Source organism: Vidua macroura, chromosome 7 (assembly GCF_024509145.1).
Source record: "Vidua macroura isolate BioBank_ID:100142 chromosome 7, ASM2450914v1, whole genome shotgun sequence".
NCBI classification, from domain to species: domain Eukaryota; kingdom Metazoa; phylum Chordata; class Aves; order Passeriformes; family Viduidae; genus Vidua; species Vidua macroura.
The window spans coordinates 21,234,948-21,258,263 of record NC_071577.1 but is presented as its reverse complement, the minus strand read 5'-3'; the positions used below and the strand labels follow the sequence as shown (position 1 = coordinate 21,258,263).

Here is a 23,316-nt window from a genome sequence, read left to right as displayed (position 1 = left end):
CTGCAGTGCGCTTCGGGGGTCATCTTCCACTGCCACAGAGCTGCCCTGGCAGCCTGCAGCAGTTATTTTAAAGCCATGTTCACAGCCGATATGAAAGAAAAATCCAAAAACCAGATCAGCCTTCCCGGGCTCAGCCATGCAGTACTGGAAGCTCTCGTGAATTACGCATACACATCACAGATCCAGATAACAAAGAGAAATGTCCAAAGCCTACTCCAGGCTGCAGACCTGCTCCAGTTCGTGTCAGTAAAGAAAGCCTGTGAGCAGTTTCTGGTAAGACACTTAGATACTGACAACTGCATTGGGATGCACTCCTTTGCTGAATATCATGATTGCTCCGAGCTGGAGAAAGAGTCCAGAAGGATATTGTTATGGCAGTTTGAAGAAGTGTGGAAGCAGGAAGAGTTTCTGGACATTGGCAAGGAGAAGCTCTCTTATATTCTCTCCAGGGAGAATCTCAATGTTCTTAAAGAAGAGGCAGCCATTGAAGCTGTCATTAAGTGGGTGGCACACAACGTGGAAGGAAGAATTGAAGACATCTGTGAAGTGCTGAGCTGCATCAAATTAGACATAGATAATGTGTATTTGAGGTCAGCTTTAAGCCTGCAAAAAAAATGCCGACTCAATGAGACTAAGATAAGGTCACTCATATATAATGCCCTGAACCTCAATCCCAAAGGTCTTTCCAGAAGATCCACAGCAGCCATGTATGTAATTGGAGGATATTATTGGCATCCCTTATCTGAAGTGCATGTTTGGGATCCTTTAACCAACACATGGGTCCAGGGAACAGAGATGCCAGATCACACCAGAGAGAGCTATGGGGTCACTAGTTTGGGACCAGACATATATGTGACAGGAGGTTACAGAACAGAGAGTATTGAAGCTCTTGACACCGTGTGGATATATAACAGCGAGAGAGATGAATGGACAGAAGGCTGCCCCATGCTCGATGCAAGGTATTACCACTGCGCTGTTTCCTTGAGTGGCTGCATTTATGCATTGGGAGGGTACCGAAAGGGAGCTCCAGTCCAAGAAGCTGAGTTTTATGATCCTTTAATACAAAAATGGCTTCCCATTGCAAACATGATCAAAGGTAGGTAAATTTTTGTATGGCGTCTGCCTCCAATGTCAATTCTTTTGTATTTGTCATTTTTAAGTGCCATGGAAACATTTAGGATTTGATCCAAATTCTAGAGAAGTCCATGGGAATCTCCTGTTAATGTTAGTGGGCTTTGGTTCAGGTCTTCGCTAGCCAAATGACCATAAGCATTCAAATGTTATGCTGGGCTGTGCCATAGAACAGTGGGTAGAAAAGTAAATGATATTCTCAGTTTAATTTTGCCTTCTTTCATGAGTAAAATTTCTATTCAAATTAGAAAGAAATCAGAAAACTACCCATAAGAGGTAGTTTGGATGGATATGAGTCCATTCAGTACACAATCAAAGAGCAAGCTCCAATAAAGGGACTGTATTCTTTTGATATACTATTTTCCATGCAGTCATTTATAAACGTGTCATAATTTAAAACTTCTTGCATGGAGTTCCCTCCTATTTCTGTGTATCATCTGTTCAGGATGCTTTGTTTAATCTCTAGTGTGAGAATAATGAAGAGCACTAATACCTGTTTCTAGCAGCCAAAGTAGTGATGTACTAAAAATGTATAAATCACAGCCTAACCAAAGGGTATTGACTCTGAGATGAGCTCAGTTGGTCAGAGCCTGGTGCTAAATAATGCCCAGGTCGTGGGTTTTATCCTTGTATGTGCCATTCACTTAAGAGTTGGATTTGATGATCTTTCTGGGTCCCTTCCAACTCAGACTATTCTGTGATTATTTTGTAACAGTACTACAGTTATACATTTTAGCATACGTTTTTATAAATGAATGCAAATATTTATAGTTAGTTATAAAAATTTACTGTAAGTTAATGCAACATAATATTTTTCTATGTACAAGAGAATTTTTGGATGTATATATAAAAGAAAAAAAGTAGGCTTTTACAACTTTCTCCATTGTTTGTATGTTTTCCTCAGACATTGCTAATACTTTTTATTTCCTTCAAAAGTAGAAATGCTATGCTAATCCTATGAGTTACATATTGTATGCAGTTGTTTTGCCCATTTTTCATGAGTGTGAAACTACTTAGGTGCTCAGGCCCCCCTTTGCTTTATTTCGTTTTGTTGTCCTAGAGACAGTTAAAATGGCTCCATTCTGTCTGTGTCCTTGTTTATACAATAGCTTAATTAATAATATTATGAGAATGACTAAAAGTATCAGAAAAGATACCCCGAGACACTGAACAATCTCAACTCCCATTGTCTTTGCTCTTGCCATCTAAGTGATTTTTAACAACTCTAACTTAGTGAAACAGTGAAACTAATTGCCTATTCCAAAATCAGTGAGACAATGTGACTTTACTTACTGCCTAAAAATCCTGTGAACTATTGGGTGGCTGTATTATGTGCAATATATATTGGTTACTGCAGTTTTATTTAGTCATTCTTGACTTATGCTGGTCTCTTGATAAATCTATTTTATTCACATTCAGTTAAATACTTGCATGTAATGTTAATATAAGCATATAATGTTAATAAATATTAATAAATCATTTGAAATGGAGTTATGGATGGAAGAGACCATTGTTATTGCGTGCAGTCTGAATGCATGTTTGACTTTCACACTGTGAACAGGAGTTGGAAATGCCACTGCCTGTGTCCTGCATGAAGTCATCTATGTCGCTGGAGGTCACTATGGGTACAGGGGAAGCTGCACCTACGATAAAATCCAGAGATACCATTCAGCTAGCAATGAGTGGAGTATAGTCACCACAAGTCCACATCCAGGTAAATAATTTCTCTAACAAACATAGAGCTTGATTTAATTACTTGTACCTGGGAGTCCTTAAGCCCAGTTAGGGGTTTTTGGCATATTCCTAATTAAAAAAAAGAAATACCTGCAGGGCAGCAAGGGCTGTTTCCAAACTGAAAGTGAAAAGGAAGACCTTCTTCAAGCATCTGTTCTACAGAAATCACTATATAAATACAAATAAAATTAAGGAATGTCCACATTCCATTAAATAATATAACTTTCTGTAAAATCTAACTATTCATTGACATTTGGCAAAAATTATTTATGTTACTTTTAAAGGGGTTTTCTCTATGTTCTACATCTGGTAATAGTAAGTTTTTAAAGCAATTTTCACTGAGTACTGGTGCTGTAGTGTAGCAGAAAATCCTGAGGTGTCTCCTTAGCTCAATGAGGACATTCCATTCAGTGGTGCCCAATGTTTATCATGTATTTGCAGTTTAAGTTAATATTATTGTGCTGAGTTGTACCGTATTCCTTTCTTTCTGAAGAGTATGGATTGTGTTCAATTACATTACAAAACAAGATCTATTTTGTGGGTGGACAGACCACGATCACTGACTGCTATGACCCAGAGCAAAATGAGTGGATGCAGATGGCTCACATGATGGAGAGAAGGATGGAGTGTGGCACAGTGGTTATGAACGGATGCATCTATGTAACAGGAGGATATTCCTATTCAAAAGGAACATACCTGCAGAGCATTGAGAAATACGACCCTGAGCTGAACAAATGGGAAGCAGTAGGTAATCTTCCCAGTGCTATGCGGTCACATGGCTGTGTCTGTGTGTATAATGTATAAGCATTTAATTTACATCTTGCTGTTACAGAAAGCAGCAGATGCAGTATTCAGAACAGTACTGATTACCTCATGAGGGGTTGTCCAATACAATCACTTAGTGCATGTTGTTAATAACTAGATATAATTTGTTCTCATTTTAAACAACTCAGAAACATAAATGTGGCAACAAGATTTCCATATATTTTTCAGTCCAATCATTCTTTGTCATGGAAGTTCTCAGATTGCTCTCTTATAATACTTTGTACAGCAACATAGGAACTACTGTGAAAAATGGATTTGTTTTTGTTAATCACTGGATGAAACTATGACTTGGTGCTAAGATGAGAAAAGCCAAACAAAATACAGTTCTAAGGACTACTGGCCTTAAGATGAAATACTTGTATTCTGAAGGTAGCTGTAGAAATGGATCATTGACACAAGCTAAGTGTATGGTATATGCAGAGCAATATCACTGGGATAACTAGGTTGTCAGATTCAGAAATGGGCTTTTACAGGATGCCTCTAACTCTACTTTCAAGTGCCAGAGCAAAGAGCTTAGGCTAGGAATGAGGGAAGAAATGTTGGTAGTAGCCCCAGAGCACGGGCCAAAAGCATGCACTAGTTTTCCAGAAGGAGAAGTAAAAGGGCATTTCTCTCTGCCATTTTCACACTCTTTGACATTGCCAATGAGAAATGAAAAAAATACTCTGCAAGGCTTTGTAATGGGATCTTTGGCTGATGCACAGGTATTTGTAGTTTGGGTGTTTTTGTGGGGGGAGGGCTGTTCAGAGAAAAGCCTTAATGTGTTAACTCTTTTTTAATACCAATTCAAGATGTGTGCCTGTGTGGAATGGAAGGAAGAAATGAGAGAGACTGGAAAATTAACATCTGCCTGAGATTCAAACTTCTCTATCTTGTTTACTGTCATTTGATCTTTTTTAAACTGTGACTTGAGCAAAGGTAACAACTAAAGAAACTTGTCAAAGTATGTTATGCATGAAGAAAAAACATGATCTATAGGATTGATTTATTTATTATTTCTCTCAAAACTAAATATGAGATCTTCAAATTCTGTGTAGAAAGTGGATTTGTGTGAAGTGATTTACAGACAAACAGATCACACTCTGTGGCCTGACAGTGGTGATCCAAATGAAGAAATGCTTTGGGGAACAGAGAAGGCTCTTTTAGCACTGATCCCCCAGTCCAGTTTATAAAATGACTGCAGAAACAGCTGTTAGACATTGGTGTGAGAGGCAAGGACAACACAGGGCTGCCATAGGGTGTGGTGGGAACTTCCCACACCAGCACTGCCATCTAAAAAGAAATGTAGGTTTCATTGGATTTTTCACAGGACTTTTCCAAGCAGTAAGCTCTGAGTTTATAATATTTCTTTTGCTTGATCATAAGCATGTTCAACTTCTTTTTTTTTTTTTTTTTTTTTAATTCTTTCACATTTTTATGCTATTTCTGACTTGCATTTGACTGCTGGTAGCAGGTGGCACTCAGCTCTGGCTTTGATGTGAAGTTCTGTGGTGTATATGTACACCACAGATATTTTCATATGTTGCCTCACTATGTCAGAAGCTTGTGTGTGTGTTCAGTGTTTTGCTTTGTTACCCATCTCACTGAGATCCATTTAGGGATCCGGTGTAACTTATTTGAAGACTCTAAAGAGGGGTGGAGAATTGAACTCCGAGGCTGTTTAAAATGTGTGGGACAAGCAGGTGAGCAAGAGATAAAATGAATTTGCTTCTCCTGGAAATCTCCACAGCTGACAATTGCTCAATGGCAAGTGGAGATTGAAAGGACAACATCATGAGAACATTGAGGTGATCTTTGTATTGAATGAAACCACATTGAACTCAATGTGTTTGGGTAATTTTTAAGTGCAAATTATGTACCTGTGAAGCTTCATGTTTGTTGAAAAACACAAGCATAGAACAGCTGCTTGTGGCTGGCCTTGAGGTTCATTCTGGCCTGTATCCTGTCACCAACAGTCATGAGTCAGTGAAAGGATCTAAGAACAAGGTGAGGACTAACAACCAAACCCCTCAGCATCCACTTGCCAACTGCTTGTAAACTAGGTGCTTGATGGCTTGATGTTCCAGGGCTGGAGCACAGGCACAGGAAGCTGGACTCTGCTTTGTGCCCCTGGGCATCCTGCAGGCAAGCAAATGCTGCTTTTTGGCCTCACTGTTAAGTGCAAAGTGGAAAAAAAGCCTTTAGTTCTCCCCTGTCAGGAAAGCATTTGTTGGTCTGGCATAAATAAAAGTCAAAGAAATTACTGCTTAGTACTTCAGTTGAATCCTAATTTCTCAGAGATTTTCAATGCATTAGAATAAATGGAGAGAAGAATAAGTTCAGACTAATGATTAAATTTCAACTGGTGCTATTTTTCACAATAACCTACTATGCCCTTTTAAATTAACTCATGTAGCACATCCCAAGCTGTGTTACATTCAGGTCTTGGGCACAGGCAGGAAAATTAACTCAGCAAGAGGAATAGGCTTCTGACCTCTGGTCAGGAGCCTACAAGGAATCTCTTAGCCATCTGTGTAGTATGTTTTTAAAAACAGTTGAATGTAAACACTGAATTATTGTCCTACTGGACCTGCACTATGGTAGACACTGTTTTACTGTTTCACCTATAAACTAGAAAATTAAGTAATGTGGAAGTCGAATCGATTGTAAAGTCAATACTATTGCTTAAAATTTTTACTTCTGTGATTCCCGTGTTTGTAGCACTATAGATGCCCACAGTACATCTGTAGTGTTTAAATGAATGTTTGCAATACTTAATAAATGTGAATATACCACCACTGTACAAATTCAAGTTGATACTTTTTGTTCCCAGTGCACAAAAGCTGTGAGCAGAAAGGGTGAACGGAATCCCTGCACGCGCGGCCCTCACGAGCGCGCGCGCTCCCGGCGCCGGGCGGGGCCGCGCTGTGGCCCCTCCCCCTCCCCGCCCCGGAAGAGGCGCGCGCGTGAGGGGCGGGCGGGCCGCGGGGGCTGCTGGGCTGCGCGGCGCCGACTCGCGGTTTCTGGAGCGGCGGAGCGGGGCCCGAGCGCGCAGGTTCGTGTCGGGCCGTTCCCGGGGGGCGCCGCCGCTCGGGCGTGCCCCGCCGGGTCCGGCCCTGCCGGGGAGCGCCGGGGAAGGGCTGGTGGCGGGGCGCGGCGGCCGGGCCGGGAGGAAGGCGGGGAGGGTTCCCGGAGCAGGGCACCACGTGCCGTCTCTGCCCCGGCGGAGGCGCGGAGCGGGCCCAGCCGTGCCGCTGCCGCCGCGATCGCTTCCCGCCGGCAGCGCTTCCCGCGGCGCTCGGTGCGCGCTGCGGGGCTCGGGCTCTGCCGCGGAAGCGAAGCCGGCATCGCTCCCGCCGCGGGAGCCGTGCCCGGCCAGAGGGCAGCGCTCCCGCTCCGGCCGGGCAGAGGTGTCCACTGGGCGGGAGGCTGGGCCACGGCTCCCGGGGCTGTCCGAAGAGGGGTATCTTGCCGCTGCAGGCAAGCAAAAGTGTCAACAGCCAACTGATGGTCTCCGGGCACAGTTCAGGGGCCGACATTTCAATTACTTAAATAGAATTCTTTTTCATACATTGCACTGATTATACTCAAAGATCTGTTAAAGCTAACGTCTGTGAAAATGTGTGGCTGTAATTAATCCTTACCCTTAAATAAAAACCAGGCTCAAACCTCTTATGCAGAGATTCCTGAAGGAGGCATAATATGAGTAACAGATCCATGTTACCTTATCAGGAAAGCTTTCTTATTTAAAAAAAGCTTTTCACTCTATTACAGTAATAATAGAATAATCAGCCTGCAACTAAACTCTGTTTAGAGCTCGAAATTAAATTTCTGGCAAGAGGAAAATCTACTTGAGAGTTCTTTTGGGATGATCTAGCTAATACAATGTAGGATCTAATTGTTCTAGTTACGGGGTTGACTGTAATTGTGTATAATTTAAACCTAATGACTACTTGCTTTATTTTAACCTGTTCTTTTATGTTTCATGTGGTACTGATACAGACTTTTGGCATATGGAAGGAGCAAGTCAGTATAGCTTATTAAGAAAGCCCTTAAAATAAAATCTTTTGTAGCATTTAGCATGAAGTTCAGACTATGATTGCTGTTCATTGGAGCTTTTTATCAGTCTTCACTGCTGCACAGCAACTGAAAACCATTGATCTGGAAGTTGTCTTGTGCCAAATGACTGAGCTAAAGAGTCTGAAGTGAGCATGTGCAAAGGCTAGAATTTCTCTTAAATTAGAAGGCTGCTTCTGCTTTTCTTCTAAATAGGTTAGAGCTCAATCACTGAACTGAATTCAGTGCATGGCAAGTTTGAGTCTTTCTTAGTCTTCCCTATTAAGACTACGAAGTCTGTTACTTGCAGCTGAAAGGATGCTTTTTAGAAAAACTTTTCCATGTATAAGACTTATGCTAAAGAACTTGTCCAAAGTCTTGTCTTGGATCATGCTTTTGGTATTAACCTTGAAAACACTCCTAAGGAAGTAGACTTTGGTTTTTTCTCTTCTTAACAGTGAAGCTGAGCCTTATGTGGAAATTGAATTTTTGGTACCTGGGCTGAGGCAGACTGGGACAGGAGTCAGAGACTGCTCTGTAGATTGCTGTTAAATTAGATCAAATTGGGTATAATGTAAAATAGAACACTGATTTCTCTCACAAGCAGGGTGTGAAGACAGTACCAGCACCTGAATAGTGGTGAAGCATTAGTCTCCTGTAATCAGGGTGGCTCATGTGGGACATCTCTGAAGTAACTGCAACTCTCAGCTTGGGTGCTCTGGCCTGGGTTTTGTAAAGTGCTTTTTGGATAAATGGATCCCACTCAGCATAGCTGGCAACTAACACTTGCTGAAATCATGCTTTAAAGAGTGTTACAGTGTTAGGTACAGGTGCAAGCACAGCACCTTTCAAGGCTGTCAGTGCTGAAGAATTACAAGTAAGTTCCAAGGACTGAATGTGGATTTGAGATCAGGAAGAGGAGGAAATGGGGATACTGCAGACTGCAGTAGGCTGAACAGTTACTGGGGAATTCAACTACTAAAATAAGAAGATGAGGCTGCCAGTGGGGCATTCTGATGAAGAACATAATTTCCTGTTACAAGGGCACCTCGGGGGAGTTTTCCCTGCTTCTGTGTCGCCAGTCATCTAGATGCTCTGAAAGCTGTTACTGCCCTGCAAGTAGCAGAAGAGCAGAAGATGTATGGTCAAATCTCCCAGTAAACCATGCGAGACATGAGTGCAAAATCTTTGCCAGCAGCCTTTGTGATCACAGATCTATGAATTGGGATAACACAACCAAGAAACCTCTTTATCTTCCGTTGCTGGATTTAAAAAGTGTGTTAGTGCTCAAAGGGAGAAAAGAAATCTCTGCTTCATAGTTCAAAACTGAATTCAAACTAATTTCTGACAGCTTCATAAAGCTACATTTCTTCCTCAAGGATTAATCTTCACACTCTGTCCTTATCTTAAGAGCTACTGGATAGAAAATGTTTGATCCCAGTTAATGTTCTGGCCAGTAGCTGCTTTCATAGTGACTGCATCTGATGTACTGGGGTTATACACTTGTGCCAGTTAGGTAAAGTTACTTCCAAGTTAAAATGTCTTATGTTATAAAGATACTTGATTCACTATTCAAGCAGAACTGCAGTAAAGACATATTTGTAAAGGAGAGAATGAGACATCTCAAGGATGTGTCAGTAAATGCAAATATTTTCATTCCGTCCTCCAGTAAGTTCTGTAAATTTTCAAAAGATTAAACAGGAGACAAACTTCAGAAACATTTTTTCATGATATCTATGTAGGAATTGAACATTTTTGTAATTGTTTTGCCTAGTGATGAGAGGTTGGATTTGACTTAAAAAACAAATGTTGCTGGCTCTCAGTTTGGTTGTTGTTCTAAACTGAGGATCTGTGCCTAGAAAAAGATAAATTACAAATAAGGCTGAGAAGTGTCAGCATTTCCTAAATTTTATCTTGACTGCTGAATGCCAAATGCTGCCCTAACAACCAAAGTGAGGGGATTTTTTTTTCCCCAGTTGTTTCACAGTTTCCCCTTGGAGTTCTGCAGTCATGTTAATAGTTGCTTCACAAACATAAATGTATGGCTAATGAACTTGGCTGTTACCTTATTTAGATGAGGCTGCAGTGAAATGCAATGCTACATAAATGTAAGTCTGTAGAAAGTACTATTCAAAACTTAGTGCTTTTGCTCTTTGTTCTCTTCAAAACAGCTGGTAAAAATGGCTGAAAATGGAAATGGTGAAAATATGTCTATCTTGGAAAGCAAAATCTGTCAGCAAATTGAGGTGAGTTCAGTTTGCAGTTTGGGATCTGGACTGAAGTGTTTTGGGGGCATTCATAGGCAGGGGCTTGGCTATTTGGAAGTTAACTTTATTGGAAGTTAATTCAGCTCTTTAAAAAATGTCACAAGTCTGTAAAAGGTATTTAATACTTTAGGATAGTCATAACTGTAGTTTAAGTTGGAAGCTATACTTGTCTAGAGTTGCTTGTAAGAACACCATTACATAACAGAAAAAGTTTAATTTGCTAGCGTTTTAGGTGCTATAGCAAGTGAATCATTAAACAATTTACTACCATGTTTGCTGGGGTTATTCTACCTGTGCATATAGGAGGAGAGTGCATTTTAATTCTATGTGCCTTAATTTTTGTGGGGAAAATATCCTCCTCCTTGGGACTCTCTGCTGGTCAAAATATTAGCACATTGCATAACTTGCTATTATGATTTACTGCTTTGTAATTTATTGCTACAAATTCCAACTAAACTTATATGCCTACTTTGGATTAACTCTTTGTCTCTCTAGAGGCTTGGAGGGTTACCCTACAACAAAAAACCTGAGCTCATTGCTTTAAATGGCATGTAGAACAAAACTACTTTCCTGAAGGACAAAAATATAGCTGCATGTGAATGCCCATTACCATATGGAGCCATTATTTATATATAACAAACAAACAAAATGTGGAGATTCCTCAACCTCTGTATTTTGTTGGTTTGTTATATATAAATAATTGACAAAACTAGACTTGTGGTAATGTGAGTTTGAGATGCACTAGAGGAAGAGGTATTGTTGTAAAACTTGCACTGACTTTTCAAAGCACCACGATATTGGTGAAAATATTCCAACTTACCTTATGGTTTCAAGTATTTGACCTTTGCTAGATGACTGCTAATCAGGGAAAGAATCTGATTAACTTGTCTGTCTTGAACTGAATTGTCTTCCCATGCCAGAACAAGATTGAAATAAGAACATAATAAATAAAATAAAATTAAAAATTAAGTATAAAATAATGATTTCTTTATCTTATGGTGTTTTCTTGAATGAGACCTAGAAATTCCAGTTTGTGTGTATGCTTTTGTAGTATGCAAATACAATATTCTTGCATACATACTCCCTAAATAAGGAGTACAACCTGAATATGCTGGTGACAAATGTAACTTTTGCCTCTGCAGAGCTTGATCAAGGCGACGAATGCTTATCATGTTAACAAAATGAGCTTTGCTCCTTTCCTAAACATTCCTGAAATCTCTCTTTGCCTCATTAATTCTATTGGATGAAACACTGTTTCGGTGTGGGGTTGGTTTGTTTGGGTTTTTGTGGGGTTTGTTTCTGGTGGTTTTTACAGCTTATACATTGCAGCTGACTTTTTACAAAGTATCACATTAAAACAGGAAGTAATAATTTCAGAATTCTCAATTGTTCAGAGAAATTAATTAATTAATTAAAAATTAATTAATTTTGGTATGTCTCAATCTACTGCAGTAAGCTGTTAGACAAAAACAAGCTTTTAAGACTGAAAATTTAAACACACATCTCTCTTTCCTCTTCTTCCCCCTTCCTTTTTGCAGTACTATTTTGGCAATCACAATCTACCAAGAGACAAGTTTCTAAAGGAACAGATCAAACTAGATGATGGCTGGGTGCCTTTAGAAGTAATGATCAAATTCAACAGGTAAAGCAAAGTACAACTAATGTGGATAAAAGAGTAACTTTCAGCTACTCATCTCTTTTTGGGGCCAAGTGTTCCTGATGTGCATGTACGTTCCCCATCTCTTTTTTAACATCTGGCTTCAGTTTTGGCTGTGTATTTGTAATAACCTCTGTCTGCTTACTCAATAGGTTAAGTCGCCTTTCAAAAGATTTTGGTGTTATTGTTGAAGCACTGAGAAAATCCAAGACTGGTTTAATGGAAATAAATGAAGACAAAACTAAAATCAGAAGATCTCCAAATAAACCCCTTCCTGAATTAAATGACCAGTATAAGGCTGCAATTAAAAACAGATCTGTATACGTTGTAAGTAAATCTTTCTTTACTTTGTGCTGTCCTGCATGACTTTAACTGATAACCATTTGAGAGTAAAGCTTGAATTAATTCATACTATAGAGGTTATAATTTTTGAGAGTCACTTTGTGGCATACAATTGAAGCTCATTGCTGTCTTGCAGAAAGGCTTTCCACTAGATGCTACTCTTGATGATATCAAAGAATGGCTTGAGGATAAAGGTCCAGTTGAAAATATTCAAATGAGGAGAACATTGCAGAGAACTTTTAAGGTAATGATGAGCATTTAGACCAGGGGTAGGGATCCCTCCTCGACAACATTCTGTTCAGTTACTCTAACAATATCTCTTATCATTTAACAGGGCTCAATATTTGCAGTTTTTGATAGTGTTGAATCTGCTAAGAAGTTCACAGAGATACCAAATCAAAAATACAAAGACACAGAGCTGATAGTACTTTTCAAGTAAGTCCACTTAACTGATATATGAATTAACAGTAGCCAGGGTGGATTTACACAAGAACCTGGCTTGGCCTGAGAAGTTTTTCATGCTGTTGTACATCGATAGATGTACCTTTTGGAGACAGAGACATAGCATCTCAACTTGGAAAAATAATTTTAACTGTTTTACGTCTACTGCTGTCTTACAAACTTATTATAACAGTATATTTTAACTTGTATTCTATTGAAGGGAAGAGTATTGTACAAAGAAGAATGAAGAAAGGAAACAAAACAAAGTAGAAGCGAAAGCAAGAGCTAAACAGTGAGTTATTGCCAATCAAAGTGTGTGTCTTGCTTGCCTGACCATGCTTGAACTGACTCATAATTAATTTAACTTTTTTGCAGGGAAAAAGAAGAAAAGCAGAAACAAGCAGCAGATGCTGAAATGGTATGGGTTTCTTAAATCACCCACATTTTATAAAGCTAATATGGAATAGTCTGTTTGAAATGCTGTAATATAGAGCACTTTCTAGAAAGTCACTTCAGCTTTTCCAACTAACTTAGACTGTTTTGTCATGGTGTTTTAATATTATTTTCAATAGACTCATTTTGTTTAAAGGCTCATGTCCTGAATTTACATTATTAGGCATGTTTGCCTGTTCAGAGTGTTCCTGGATGCACCATTGAGATGATGGTTCTTCTATGGTATTTAAAGGATCTATTAAGGATTTCATCAGTATTATGTAAATATTCAACCTAACAGCCTTCAGAAGGCTGTTTTGTAAAATTCAAAGAGTGTAATTAATATGGGAAGGGAGTCCTAAGTTCCATATAAGTGTATCACAGTAAGCAAAGAAAACTCAAAGGAGGGGACACACACTGTACAAGACTTGGACACCAGCAGAACTAGGTTATGTAGGAAAAATGCTTGAATTAGTGTAACTTCAACTGCTTATTTATTGCTATCATGTTTAATAGATGCAATAAATTGAGGGGGGAATATGAATATTCAAACTTGACTCTTCAATGATAATGTGGAGGTTTTTAATTTTATTTAGAAGTCTCTGGAAGAAAAGACAGGATGTCTTTTGAAGTTTTCTGGTGATCTAGATGACCAAACGTGCAGAGAAGACCTCCATGATGTGTTTTCTGGTCACGGAGAAATCAAGTGGATACACTTTGTTAGAGGTGCGAAGGAGGTCAGTAATCTTAGGAAAGGACTTAAGGTCTCTGTACTGAAGTTTGAAAATGAATGATTAAATGTTTGTTATGTTATCAAGTTATTGTCTTGTGAAATTGCAGAATAGTTAGAAAATTAAAATTTTTCCTTAACTTCTTTCAGAAGAAGAGATAAAGGTTCAGCCTTGTTAGCTGATAAGGTCAAAACTAAGAATGTTCATTAGCACAGTCTTTGGGCTTTGCTTCAGTCTAGACATGTTTTACAATCATACAAGAGTAATGAATTTGCTGAGGCACTCAACAGGATATATTGTTCATTGTTCTAGCTGAATGTTTTTGCAGTAAGATTAAAATGTAAATGCCACTCTTCTTTTAAAGGGAATTATCCTATTTAAGGATATTGCCAAAGAAGCTCTGGAAAAAGCCAAAGCAGCACATAATGGGAACTTGCAGCTCCGGAACAAGAACGTTGCATGGGAAGTGCTAGAAGGAGATGCAGAGAAAGAAGCTCTGAAAAAAATCCTGGATGATCAGCAGGAATTGCTGAAACAGAAAACAAAAGGTTCTCCCTCCCCTTATTAATTTAAGCCTTTATAATGGCCTAGAATTGGTGGATAAAATTCACTCTTAAGTAGTCGATATAAACTACATACTGACCTTAACTGTAAAGCAGTCTCTGTAGCTGGCCGATTAAAAGACAAATGATACGAAGTTCCTGATCTTTTATCTCCACAGGGCGCAAAATTAAAGGAAAAGGAAGAGGGGGAAAGATGCCTCAGGGTGCACAAAAAGGAAAAGTACAGTTTCAGGGCAAGAAAATAAAGTTTGAGAATGACGAAGAAGATGGTGAAAACGATACTAAAACAGGTATGTCATTCTGTGCACTTGATGCAGCTTATTCAGTACTTTTGCAGAAAGTAGCTCCACATACTCATGTTTCTTACAAATGCTTCAGATTTGGCTCTGCTTTGTAGCATTTCTGCCCTCCTGACAGTATCTGCCTTAGGAGTCTTGTGCTTGATTCCTTCCACAACTGTCCAAAAAGCATATTAAGATAACTACTAGGTAGATAGTAATTATCAATATAGTAGTATATAGATATGGCTATACTGCATGGTTGTTTAAAATGTTATGCATTGATATGGTGATTGTCAGCAGCATTACACAACTGTACAGACTCAGTCTCTTGAGTGGTGGTTTTTTTTTTCCTTTAAGGATATGAAAGATTTAATAGTTCAGCCTGTCAGTATTTAGCTTGGAGCAGAGGAAGAGCTAAGCTTCTGTTCATTACATATAGCACCTGCTTAACTAAAACCCAGTAAACGCTACTCCTGGTAGATTCTACGCCTTCATTTGCTTACCTGCCCTCCTGCTGTGGAGTTGGACAGGGGTGAATCTCTTCAAATGGGGCATTTTAGAACATCTAAAAGCTTTAGTCACAGTAATAAGCAAACCCTCTAGTGGAGCTGTGGCTGTAGATAACTGGAACTGAAACTTTACGTGGTGGGAAGAGTTTGGGTTTTTTCAGATTTCAGGCAAAGCTTTCCTTTACCCTAAGTGACTACATACTCAATCTTGCAGAACCAGCAAGTCCCAAGAAGAGACCACTAGAAGAAACAGAAAAGGAGGAACCTGCACCAAAACAACTGAAAACAGAAAATGGAGATGGCAATCAGTAATACTCAAATAAAATAATTTTAAAAAATAGTGGTTTTATTGTTCCATTTTCAATAGATTTTTAAATACGTGCCTCAGTTCAGGACTTTTTTGGCAGAAAATCTAATGAAATCCACTTCAATGTCAACCTACAATTAGAGAAAAGTTTCATTTTATTGGGTTACAGCTTTTTTTTGTTTAAGAAGCATGCTTACTGCTAACATAAAACCCTGGAAAACTTTTCTATTTATAGTTTTGTTTATACTGTCAGATCTTCTCAATTTTTCTGGCATCGCATTCAAATGTAAAAGGTTTTGGACTTTGTAATCTTGTGGTTATGTTTAATAGCAGCTGGTAATAAATTCAGAACTTAAAACTGCTTTCTGCTGAAGCCTGGTTAATACAGTATAATGTTTCAACTGTGAAGTAGCAAAGATAAGGACAGACTTAAATAATTTTAAGTTCAAGTCACCAAGAGCATAGTCAGCAGCTGATTAAAGCTTCTGTTCTTTGCTGCTCCACATACTTAACTGTTCAAGTATTGCTCACTCTCCTCTCTACTTTCCTTATCGTAAAAGATGGGGATACATGGTTTCCAGGCCAGCATTTAGTAGCAAGGAACTTGCTGTGGGCTTAGGCTTCCATACTGCAGTGTCTTGACTGTATCTTTTAACAGTGGGGTGAAGTGCATGAGTTCCTCCTGCTATCCCCAGGCTGCCTCTGAAATAATGCTACTGCTGTAACATCCTTGTTACTGTGGCCTTCAGCACTGCATTCACTCAAGTCTGAGCTGCAGATAGGATTGAGCAAAGAGCTATTAGGAGTTGAGTCAAGGAGGCTACCCTTAGCTTTATCATATCTAACTGCAGTGCTGGCTTTAATCTTTGTGTATAGCTTTGACTGGCGTTACCATGATGCTTTTCCCTGTTGAGCTACAAAATGGAGTAACAGCAGTGATGTGACTGAATGCTGTGACCACTCTTCATCCAGTACATATGGCCCTAAAATTTAAATTCCATTAAGGAGAATTTATTTACCTCAATATTTTCTCAGTTATGTTGTTTTATACTTACTGATTTCTTCTTATGGAACTTGTATGATGCTGGTAAGTCAAACCTAAGTTCTGTGAAGAGTATAAAGTATACATGTTAGACTAGGATGGTAATCAAGTCACTTAAGCCCTACAGCCATGTAGTTCTCTTTCTAATGTCTGCATCTGTTGTGGCCTGTCATACCTGTTTTATCTCTGCACTACATGATGACTAAACATTGAAGTTGTCCACATCAGGCAGTTAAGTGGATGGCTGAAATGCAGTTGTGTTTCAAGCACTTGTGCAACTTCACATCTCAAGTTCTATGACTGTAAAAGCATCTGGCATCTGGTTAGCAGAAGAACTAGGAAGATACTTAACTGGCAAAAATATTTAGGTGGCTAAGGACAGGATGCTTTTTTTGTGTGTGAGAACTGACTTGTGCTTCACTTTTCTTTTTCAGCAACACCCTTAGAAGCAGTAAGAGAGGTAACTTCTGCTTGAAGACAAAATCTAGTCCAGGAACAAACCTAATTCTGCACAGAATACATATTTCTCAGAGCTTTATTAAGTGCCTGCTTGTATTCTAGCCAGGTAGCAAAAAATTTAAAAAAAGAATTTAAAAAAGTCTGCTAAAGAGAGAAAGACCTGTGTCATTTCTGTCTTAAATCACACTTAAATTTATCTTGGGCTGTTATGACTGGCTGGTAGTGTTAGAGATAATGTAGAAAAAGTTTTGGGGTTTTTTTCTGTTAAAAATAAATATATATTACCTGCTAAGACTTCCATCTTCACTTCCCATTCTGCTGCTTTCTTTTGGATGTGCTACAATAGTAGATAATTTTAAAAGCTCATTTTTACACTATCTGTTTTATAAACACCTACACCTCTGCACTTAATCAGTCTCCTATGCTTTTGATTTTCAAGCCAAAGCATTAGATCACATAATTATCTTGATGTATGTGAGACTGCAGTTATTTTATGTAATTAGTATTTATCCCATACATACCCCACAAAGTAGTTGGCAAATCAGTGAAGCTACAGACATCTATATAGCCAAATATTTTGTTATCTGGTTAGTTCTTGCCCTGCTAAAATGAAGAACTTACCTGTCGTGTTGAAGTTTTGTGAAGGGAATATACAGCTGTTTTTGCCATTTGTAGAGCAGTTTTCAGAAAAATCATATCAATTCCTAAAAGAAAATTAAATTATTAGAATTGTTAAATGGAAGCTCAAAGACCTGCTTAATTTTTTCTGGAATAATAGCTACTTGAGAAACAGCACTGAATACATTAAGGTACAGAAAGTATTTCTAAAATATACTCAATTGCTTTAATAAAATAAAAATGATAGGGAGATGAAATATCTAGTATTGTTTATTTCAAACCCCAGTGACCGTTAGTTACAATGTTGAAGTTGCTAATCTTAGGAAGCTGATTCCAGATAAACAAAACATTAAGAAATTAGAATACGCAATTAATAAAGAAGGAAGATGTTTCATTGAAAGCATTTCCCTGGCTGTTTCGTTTGTGTTAATTTCTAACTGAGCTTCACAATTACCAACCTTTGTTATGCTTGGTACCAAATGGAGGGTTCATAATAACTGTGTCAAAAGTATCTGACATACTGTCAGATAAAGAACAGACGTCACACTGAACCATATTGACGTTTGTGAGCTCAAAGTCTTCAATATTGCTATTAAATGTTTCCAGTGCATCTGCATCTATGTCAAGCCCCACACAGAATCTATTGAGAAAAGAGTCACATATTAGTCTACTACAAACTAAAATGGTGTTTAAATTCTACAGTAAGGGATCTGTGTACACAACTTGTTTTATCTAGGAAATGTAACAAGCATACATAAAAAATTCAGTGCTGATAAAAATTCAAGTACTTCTGTTGCCCTTTCCCAAGTATAAATCTAAATTTTGTTAAGGAAGTTTCATGTGTTCATTTAATGCTTATGGGGAGAGCAAATGACTTCCAAACTCATGACAGCTGTCCATGGTTATTGATGGTCAAAATTTGGTAAATAGCCTGATTATGCACCAGATTATAAATCCAAAATGTTTTAGTTCAGCATTGCTATGTTTTAATCTTACTTTCTACTCTTCTATGCCAGAAAGAAATATAACCAGAACTTAATATTAAATACTTACCCTGCTCCTAACATTGCACTTCCAATGCTGAGCATGCCACAACCACATCCTAAATCTGCAATTGTTTTGTTTTCAATATCATCAAAAGTATTATGAATTGTATAGAGCATACATGCTGGGGGAAAAAAAACCAAACAGGTCAATAATACCAAATATGTACATGATTAATCAAGAAAAGCTGTTTCTGTCTTCAGAAAACTCTTTAATTTTGCCCCTTTAGTTAAACTGATGTTCTCACTGCCTGTAATTCTCTTTTTCATTTATATGTGAAGAGTCAAAAACATTTTGACAAGTTACAAACTGTGGATCTTTGGCGGAGAGATAGAGCTCTAAGTATTGCTTGTGGAAAAAGTATGCCTCTAAACATTTTTGGGGAAAAACAATAGAAGGATATAAAATATGGAAAAGAGCATAATTAAGGTGTAGATGATTGTATAGGGTATATACACTTTTACTAGTTTTGTAGGTCATGACTCCATTTCAGCTTCTACAGTTACAGATTAAGATTGCTTCTATCACAACATTATCTATTAGATTACCTAATTTGATTTTTGGATTGGACATTGTTGTAGGTTGCATTCTTCAAACAAAGACTTTACCGGAATACCACTATACACATTCCTGTTGGATATACTTTCTTAACTACTTCTAGTATAAAGCCTGCAAAGGAGACAACGCAGTAGAAAAAAAAATTTTTAATTAAAAGCAATGAATTGGTAAAAGAGAAAACAGTGGTGTGGGTCACCTCTACCTGCAATATGAGGTCTTGTTGGATACTGTTCAAGGAGTAGTTTTGGGTTTTCAAAAGTATCAACTTGTTGAAGATAGCTTTCCAGTTCTTTAAGCTTCAATTTCTTCATGTTTATGTTTTAACTAAAGAAAATAACGTGTAATCAGTTACAACAATATAAATAAATACGTATGATCTTAAATTATTTCATACTTAAAATTCCCTGGTACACTGGTACACATCAGCATCTCCCGGGTGTTTTCAAGCTGCTGTTTCCCGGGACGCAGCTGGCGGCGCACCGATGATGGGGAACGAGCGCGGACCCGGGCGGCGGCAGCGCCTCTCCTCTCCGGCTCCCGGAGTTCAGGCCCTGGGCTCCACTTCTACTCCTCGGGCCCGCCCGCCGCTCAGCCTTAAGTGGGACAGGAGCTGAGCCCCAGCGACCGCCACCACCTGCACCGTCGGCCCCCTCCGCCGGCCCTCGCTCGATACCGCGCTCACTCACCGCAGCTCGGCCGGGCCGGGCTGGGCCGGGCCGGGCCGCTCCGAGCGCCGCCGCGCACTTCCGACGCGCCGCCCGCCCCCGGCGCGCACCGCCCCGCCCCTTCCCGGGCTGACGGGTACCTGCGGGAATGAAACGCCAGGGAACTTCCCCGTGTGTCGTTAAAAAGTGCGAGCTTTGGTCTCATGTATTATAAGCACGAGCTATTTTATTGCAGCCTTACGTGTCACAGCTGAGCGGTGCCTGAGAAACCGCCGGGGGACACACCTGGCAGACCGGGCTTTCTCGGTGGTCCCGCTCCTGAGTGCCCTTAGGGACAGAACAAGGAACTGGAATTTGCCGGTGCGCTAGGAAAAGCAGTCGTGGAGAGAAGAGTAACATTCACCTGGAACCGCAACGCGACACAAGCCGCCAGCAGACGGGCAGCCATAGGAAACCCAGGCAAAGCCAGAAGAGAGGCAGCTGCCTCGAGGCCCGTAGCTGTCGGGTAGAAGGTTACTCTCATTTAGGAATAGATTTTTTCGTATAAGGCTTTCCATTGCATAGTTGAAAATCTATTTATCGAGGTTTAAAACCGCCGATCGGTGTGCGAAACACGCTAACTCGCATCCACATGCGTTCTCTCCTGGCAGCAGGGCGCAGGCAGCCGCACGCTGGTACCTCGGGGCGCGGCTCTGCGGACACCCCGGGGTGCGGTGCTACCGCCGGAGCCCGGCGCTGCTCTGCACCCCCAGCACACCCCCTTGATGGCAGCGAGGGCAGAACCACCGGCCCGAAGCCTCAGAGGTGCCTCCTACACTCCCCGCAGTTGCTCCTGCCCTCAAAGCCGCCACCACCTGAGCCCGGCGAGACCCTTGTGGCCAGGATACACAGGCGGCTGCAGGGCGTCTCACGGCAGCCGCTTCGCTGCAGGCACGGCTCGGTAACAAACGAGCTCCGCTGCCGTCGGGGCCGCCGGCCGGCCCAGGTGTACCCTCCATGCTCCCCGCGGCTGCCGGGACCCCGGGAACGTGAAGTTTCGGACCGGCGGGCGGCAACATTTCGTGTGGCGGCGGCGCGGGGCGCGCACCTGCGCGCTGGGAGGGCGGCGGGAGGGCAGGGGCGGAGGAAGAGGAGGGTGGTGTCAGGGGAGGGGAGAGGCGGTGTCGGGAGGGGGGCGCGGGCGGCGGGCAGGGCGCCGGTGCCGCGGCTATCGCGAGAGGGCGGCGCCGCGGGGCGGTGAGCGAGGGCGGCGGAGGGATCGCGGAGCCGGAGCCCGGCGCGGCCGTAACGGCCCCTCGGTGTCCCGTCATGGCGGGGGCCGGCGCCAGCAGCAGGGACAAACGGGCGACGGCGGCGCGGCTGAAGGCGGCGCTGGGCGGCGAGAGCGGCGCGGCGGCGGCGGCGGAGCTGCGGGCGCTGCTGGAGCGGGTGCTGGCCCCGGCGGCGGGCCCTGGCGGTGGCGAGGCGGCGGGCGAGGCGCTGGAATGGTGCCGCTGCCTGCTGTCGGGCGGAGAGCCCTGGGACAGCTTCGTGCAAGCCGTGCGGGCCTACGACCCCGCCACGCTATGCGGCCTGGTTTGGACCGCCAACTTCGTGGCCTACCGGTGCCGGACGTGCGGGATCTCGCCTTGCATGAGCCTGTGCGCCGAGTGCTTCCACCAGGGCGAGCACGCCGGGCACGACTACAACATGTTCCGGAGCCAGGCGGGGGGCGCCTGCGACTGCGGCGACAGCAACGTCATGCGGGAGGCCGGGTGAGCGCGGGGCGGCCGCGGCGGGGCGGGCGGGCACCTGCCGGTGGGGGCGGCCCCGCGGGCGGCAGAGCTGTGCCCGGGCCGTGCCGGGAGCGCGGCCCCGGCCCGCAGCCACCCTGAGGGAGGGCAGTAAGTGAGGCCCTTTGCGCTTCCTGGGCCGCCTGCCTCCATCCCTGGCTGCGGCTCGGACCACGGGCTGAGCGACGAGTCCGCCGGGGTTGGGCAAGGTGGCTTTGTTGATGTGGGTGTGCCTTTTTTGTAGGACGCTCATGTGAATCTTGTTGCCCTTGCACCGAGTGCCAGCCTTCAGGGAAGTTGATAAGGCAGAGTGCATGGGAGGCAGTACCTGTCAGCTTCCAGCTAGCAGCCTTGGCCTAACACAGGTAGCCGTGAAGTCAAAATGCTTTGGGACAGCATGTGAGCAGATAAGCCAAAGTGAACAGATTGAGTAAGAGGAACGCATTTTTGTGTGATTTCACGGTCTGCAGTTCATTTTGCCACCTTAGCTTTAAATCAAGGAATATGGTAGCGCTTGGATGAATACAACAGGGCAGGGTTTTGTGGAAGTCAAAGGTCTTTTGTATTCTGACCTACTGGAGGCAAGACTGAAGTGCCTGGTCAGAAGAGGAGGAATCGGGTACCTCATTAAACTCTCCTTTGTTCTCATATGTACTCAATGGTGAAAGATCAGTCAACCAATTACTGGATGAAGGTGATACCTAGCCAGTAAACTTCAAATTTTACAATTGAGTGCCTTCTGGAGCTCCTTGTCTTCCTGTTGATTCACCAGGTAGCTAAAGGCTTCACCAGATGACAGTTTGGAGTGCTTGAATGAGGATTCTCTTCTGACAAACCTTCTGGAATAGTCTGTCTTGACAGTCTTAACGTGGATGAGATGGTATGCTGTTGAATTCTAAGTGTGGCATACCTAGCAGAAAACAGTCGGAACATAGAGAAGTTTTAAAACATTTTCCTTGGTTATTTTCTTGTTTTTGCAGATTTACAGGCTATAACTCTGTATCATTCACTCAGCATATTAAGATTCCTTCTCTTTTTGCATTCCTACTTAGAGATTTCATTAATTCTGCTTTTTCTGTTTCTTGACTGTTGTTGCCTGGACTCCAATTCTTTGCATCTATAATCACTTTTCTCCTGCTGCAGGCCTTGAGGTGGTTTCAGTTCTTGTTTCTTATGCCTTTCTCACCTTTTCTTTCTCTTGCAATCTGCCTTCATCATTTATTCATTCTTTTTTGGTGGACTCTTTTCTTTTTGATAGACCTACTCCAATGTCAGAATTTTTTTCCTCCTTTTGTTTTCAGTAATCTTCAGTGGTTTCAAGTTGCTACTGCTGAACTGATTCTGTTTTTATCAGTTCTTCAGCTTCTGGTGATTCTGCTTTCTTCAGCATCACTGAAGTAAGAGTTTCCCATGATGTTGAGAAATAGGAAAAAAAATTAATACTACTTCTTCCACTGTTCATTGTGGAATAGACTTAGGGCTCCTCTTAGTGGCAGGATTTTAACAGAGCACACACAGATTGAGCTACTTTAGGGTGAATATTAAAATGACTTGTGATGCTGTGCTCATCCCAGACTGTATAGCTTTCACAGTTGTCTTTCCTTATTTTAAACAGTTTTCTTCTTGAGGAAATCTGGTTTAATAAAGAAGAAATAAAAAACGCTGTTAAATTTGCAATGTAAGCAGATGCAAACCTCGAGGGAGTAACAATCTCATTTCTATGTACCCTACTTATTACTTTTAATGGTAGAATTTGAGAGTAAATTGTTTTGTTTGTGAGGTAGGTCCCTTTAGGAGTTTTGATCACTAAAGCTAAAGAATTGCATATTTGTTCAGAAACAACACTCGACATTGAACAGTAGATTTTTCCAGTCCTCTTGGACATATAAGGAAGGCAATACAT

General features: G+C 41.5%; 3 protein-coding genes across 6 annotated transcripts in view; 2 read left to right on the top strand and 1 right to left on the bottom strand.

The window, feature by feature from the left end:
- Positions 1–72: 72 nt before the first annotated feature.
- Positions 73–15,616, top strand: SSB (small RNA binding exonuclease protection factor La). 2 transcript variants are annotated; one of them, XM_053982620.1, is made up of 14 exons: positions 73–1,096; positions 2,693–2,845; positions 3,359–3,609; positions 9,897–9,971; positions 11,531–11,634; positions 11,802–11,976; positions 12,128–12,235; positions 12,326–12,426; positions 12,653–12,724; positions 12,808–12,850; positions 13,461–13,601; positions 13,960–14,143; positions 14,317–14,448; positions 15,163–15,616. In XM_053982620.1, exons 1-14 carry the CDS (start codon positions 76–78, stop codon positions 15,258–15,260), a joined length of 2,658 nt encoding a protein of 885 aa, XP_053838595.1. In that variant the 5' UTR covers positions 73–75; the 3' UTR covers positions 15,261–15,616. The 2 variants fall into 2 exon arrangements, with proteins under 2 accessions (XP_053838595.1, XP_053838596.1); XM_053982621.1 differs by lacking the exons at positions 73–1,096; positions 2,693–2,845; positions 3,359–3,609 and adding an exon at positions 6,650–6,724.
- On the bottom strand, positions 15,274–21,332 carry METTL5 (methyltransferase 5, N6-adenosine). Of its 3 annotated transcripts, none has more exons than XM_053982629.1 (8): positions 21,244–21,332; positions 19,179–19,300; positions 18,428–18,542; positions 17,833–18,014; positions 17,378–17,460; positions 17,042–17,093; positions 16,311–16,360; positions 15,274–15,386 (listed from the first exon to the last, which is right to left on the bottom strand). In XM_053982629.1, the coding sequence occupies exons 2-8, from the start codon at positions 19,285–19,287 to the stop codon at positions 15,333–15,335; spliced, it is 645 nt and encodes a 214-aa protein (XP_053838604.1). In that variant the 5' UTR covers positions 19,288–19,300; positions 21,244–21,332; the 3' UTR covers positions 15,274–15,332. The 3 variants fall into 3 exon arrangements, with proteins under 3 accessions (XP_053838604.1, XP_053838603.1, XP_053838605.1); XM_053982628.1 differs by lacking the exon at positions 21,244–21,332 and adding an exon at positions 19,663–19,863; XM_053982630.1 differs by lacking the exons at positions 17,042–17,093; positions 21,244–21,332 and adding an exon at positions 19,663–19,867.
- UBR3 (ubiquitin protein ligase E3 component n-recognin 3) overlaps positions 20,872–23,316 on the top strand; it is a 102,547-nt gene continuing 100,102 nt past the window's right edge. The window contains exon 1 of the mRNA XM_053982631.1: positions 20,872–21,395. Coding sequence (XP_053838606.1) covers positions 20,950–21,395 — 446 coding nt within the window. The 5' untranslated portion in view covers positions 20,872–20,949. The remainder of the gene's footprint in view (positions 21,396–23,316) is intronic.

What these genes read in the sequence shown, in the direction of transcription:
- SSB (XM_053982620.1), top strand. Translation starts at nt 76, where the DNA reads ATGTTCACAGCCGATATGAAAGAAAAATCCAAAAACCAGATCAGCCTT. An exon ending in CATTGCAAACATGATCAAAG is followed by an intron (nt 1,097 to 2,692) that starts GTAGGTAAATTT and finishes CACTGTGAACAG; the next exon opens with GAGTTGGAAATGCCACTGCC. An exon ending in TGAAAACGATACTAAAACAG is followed by an intron (nt 14,449 to 15,162) that starts GTATGTCATTCT and finishes TCAATCTTGCAG; the next exon opens with AACCAGCAAGTCCCAAGAAG.
- METTL5 (XM_053982629.1), bottom strand. Translation starts at nt 19,287, where the DNA reads ATGAAGAAATTGAAGCTTAAAGAACTGGAAAGCTATCTTCAACAAGTT. An exon ending in AACAAGACCTCATATTGCAG is followed by an intron (nt 18,543 to 19,178) that starts GTAGAGGTGACC and finishes TTTTTCCCCCAG; the next exon opens with CATGTATGCTCTATACAATT. An exon ending in ACAAAACTTCAACACGACAG is followed by an intron (nt 17,094 to 17,377) that starts GTAAGTTCTTCA and finishes CTACTATTGTAG; the next exon opens with CACATCCAAAAGAAAGCAGC.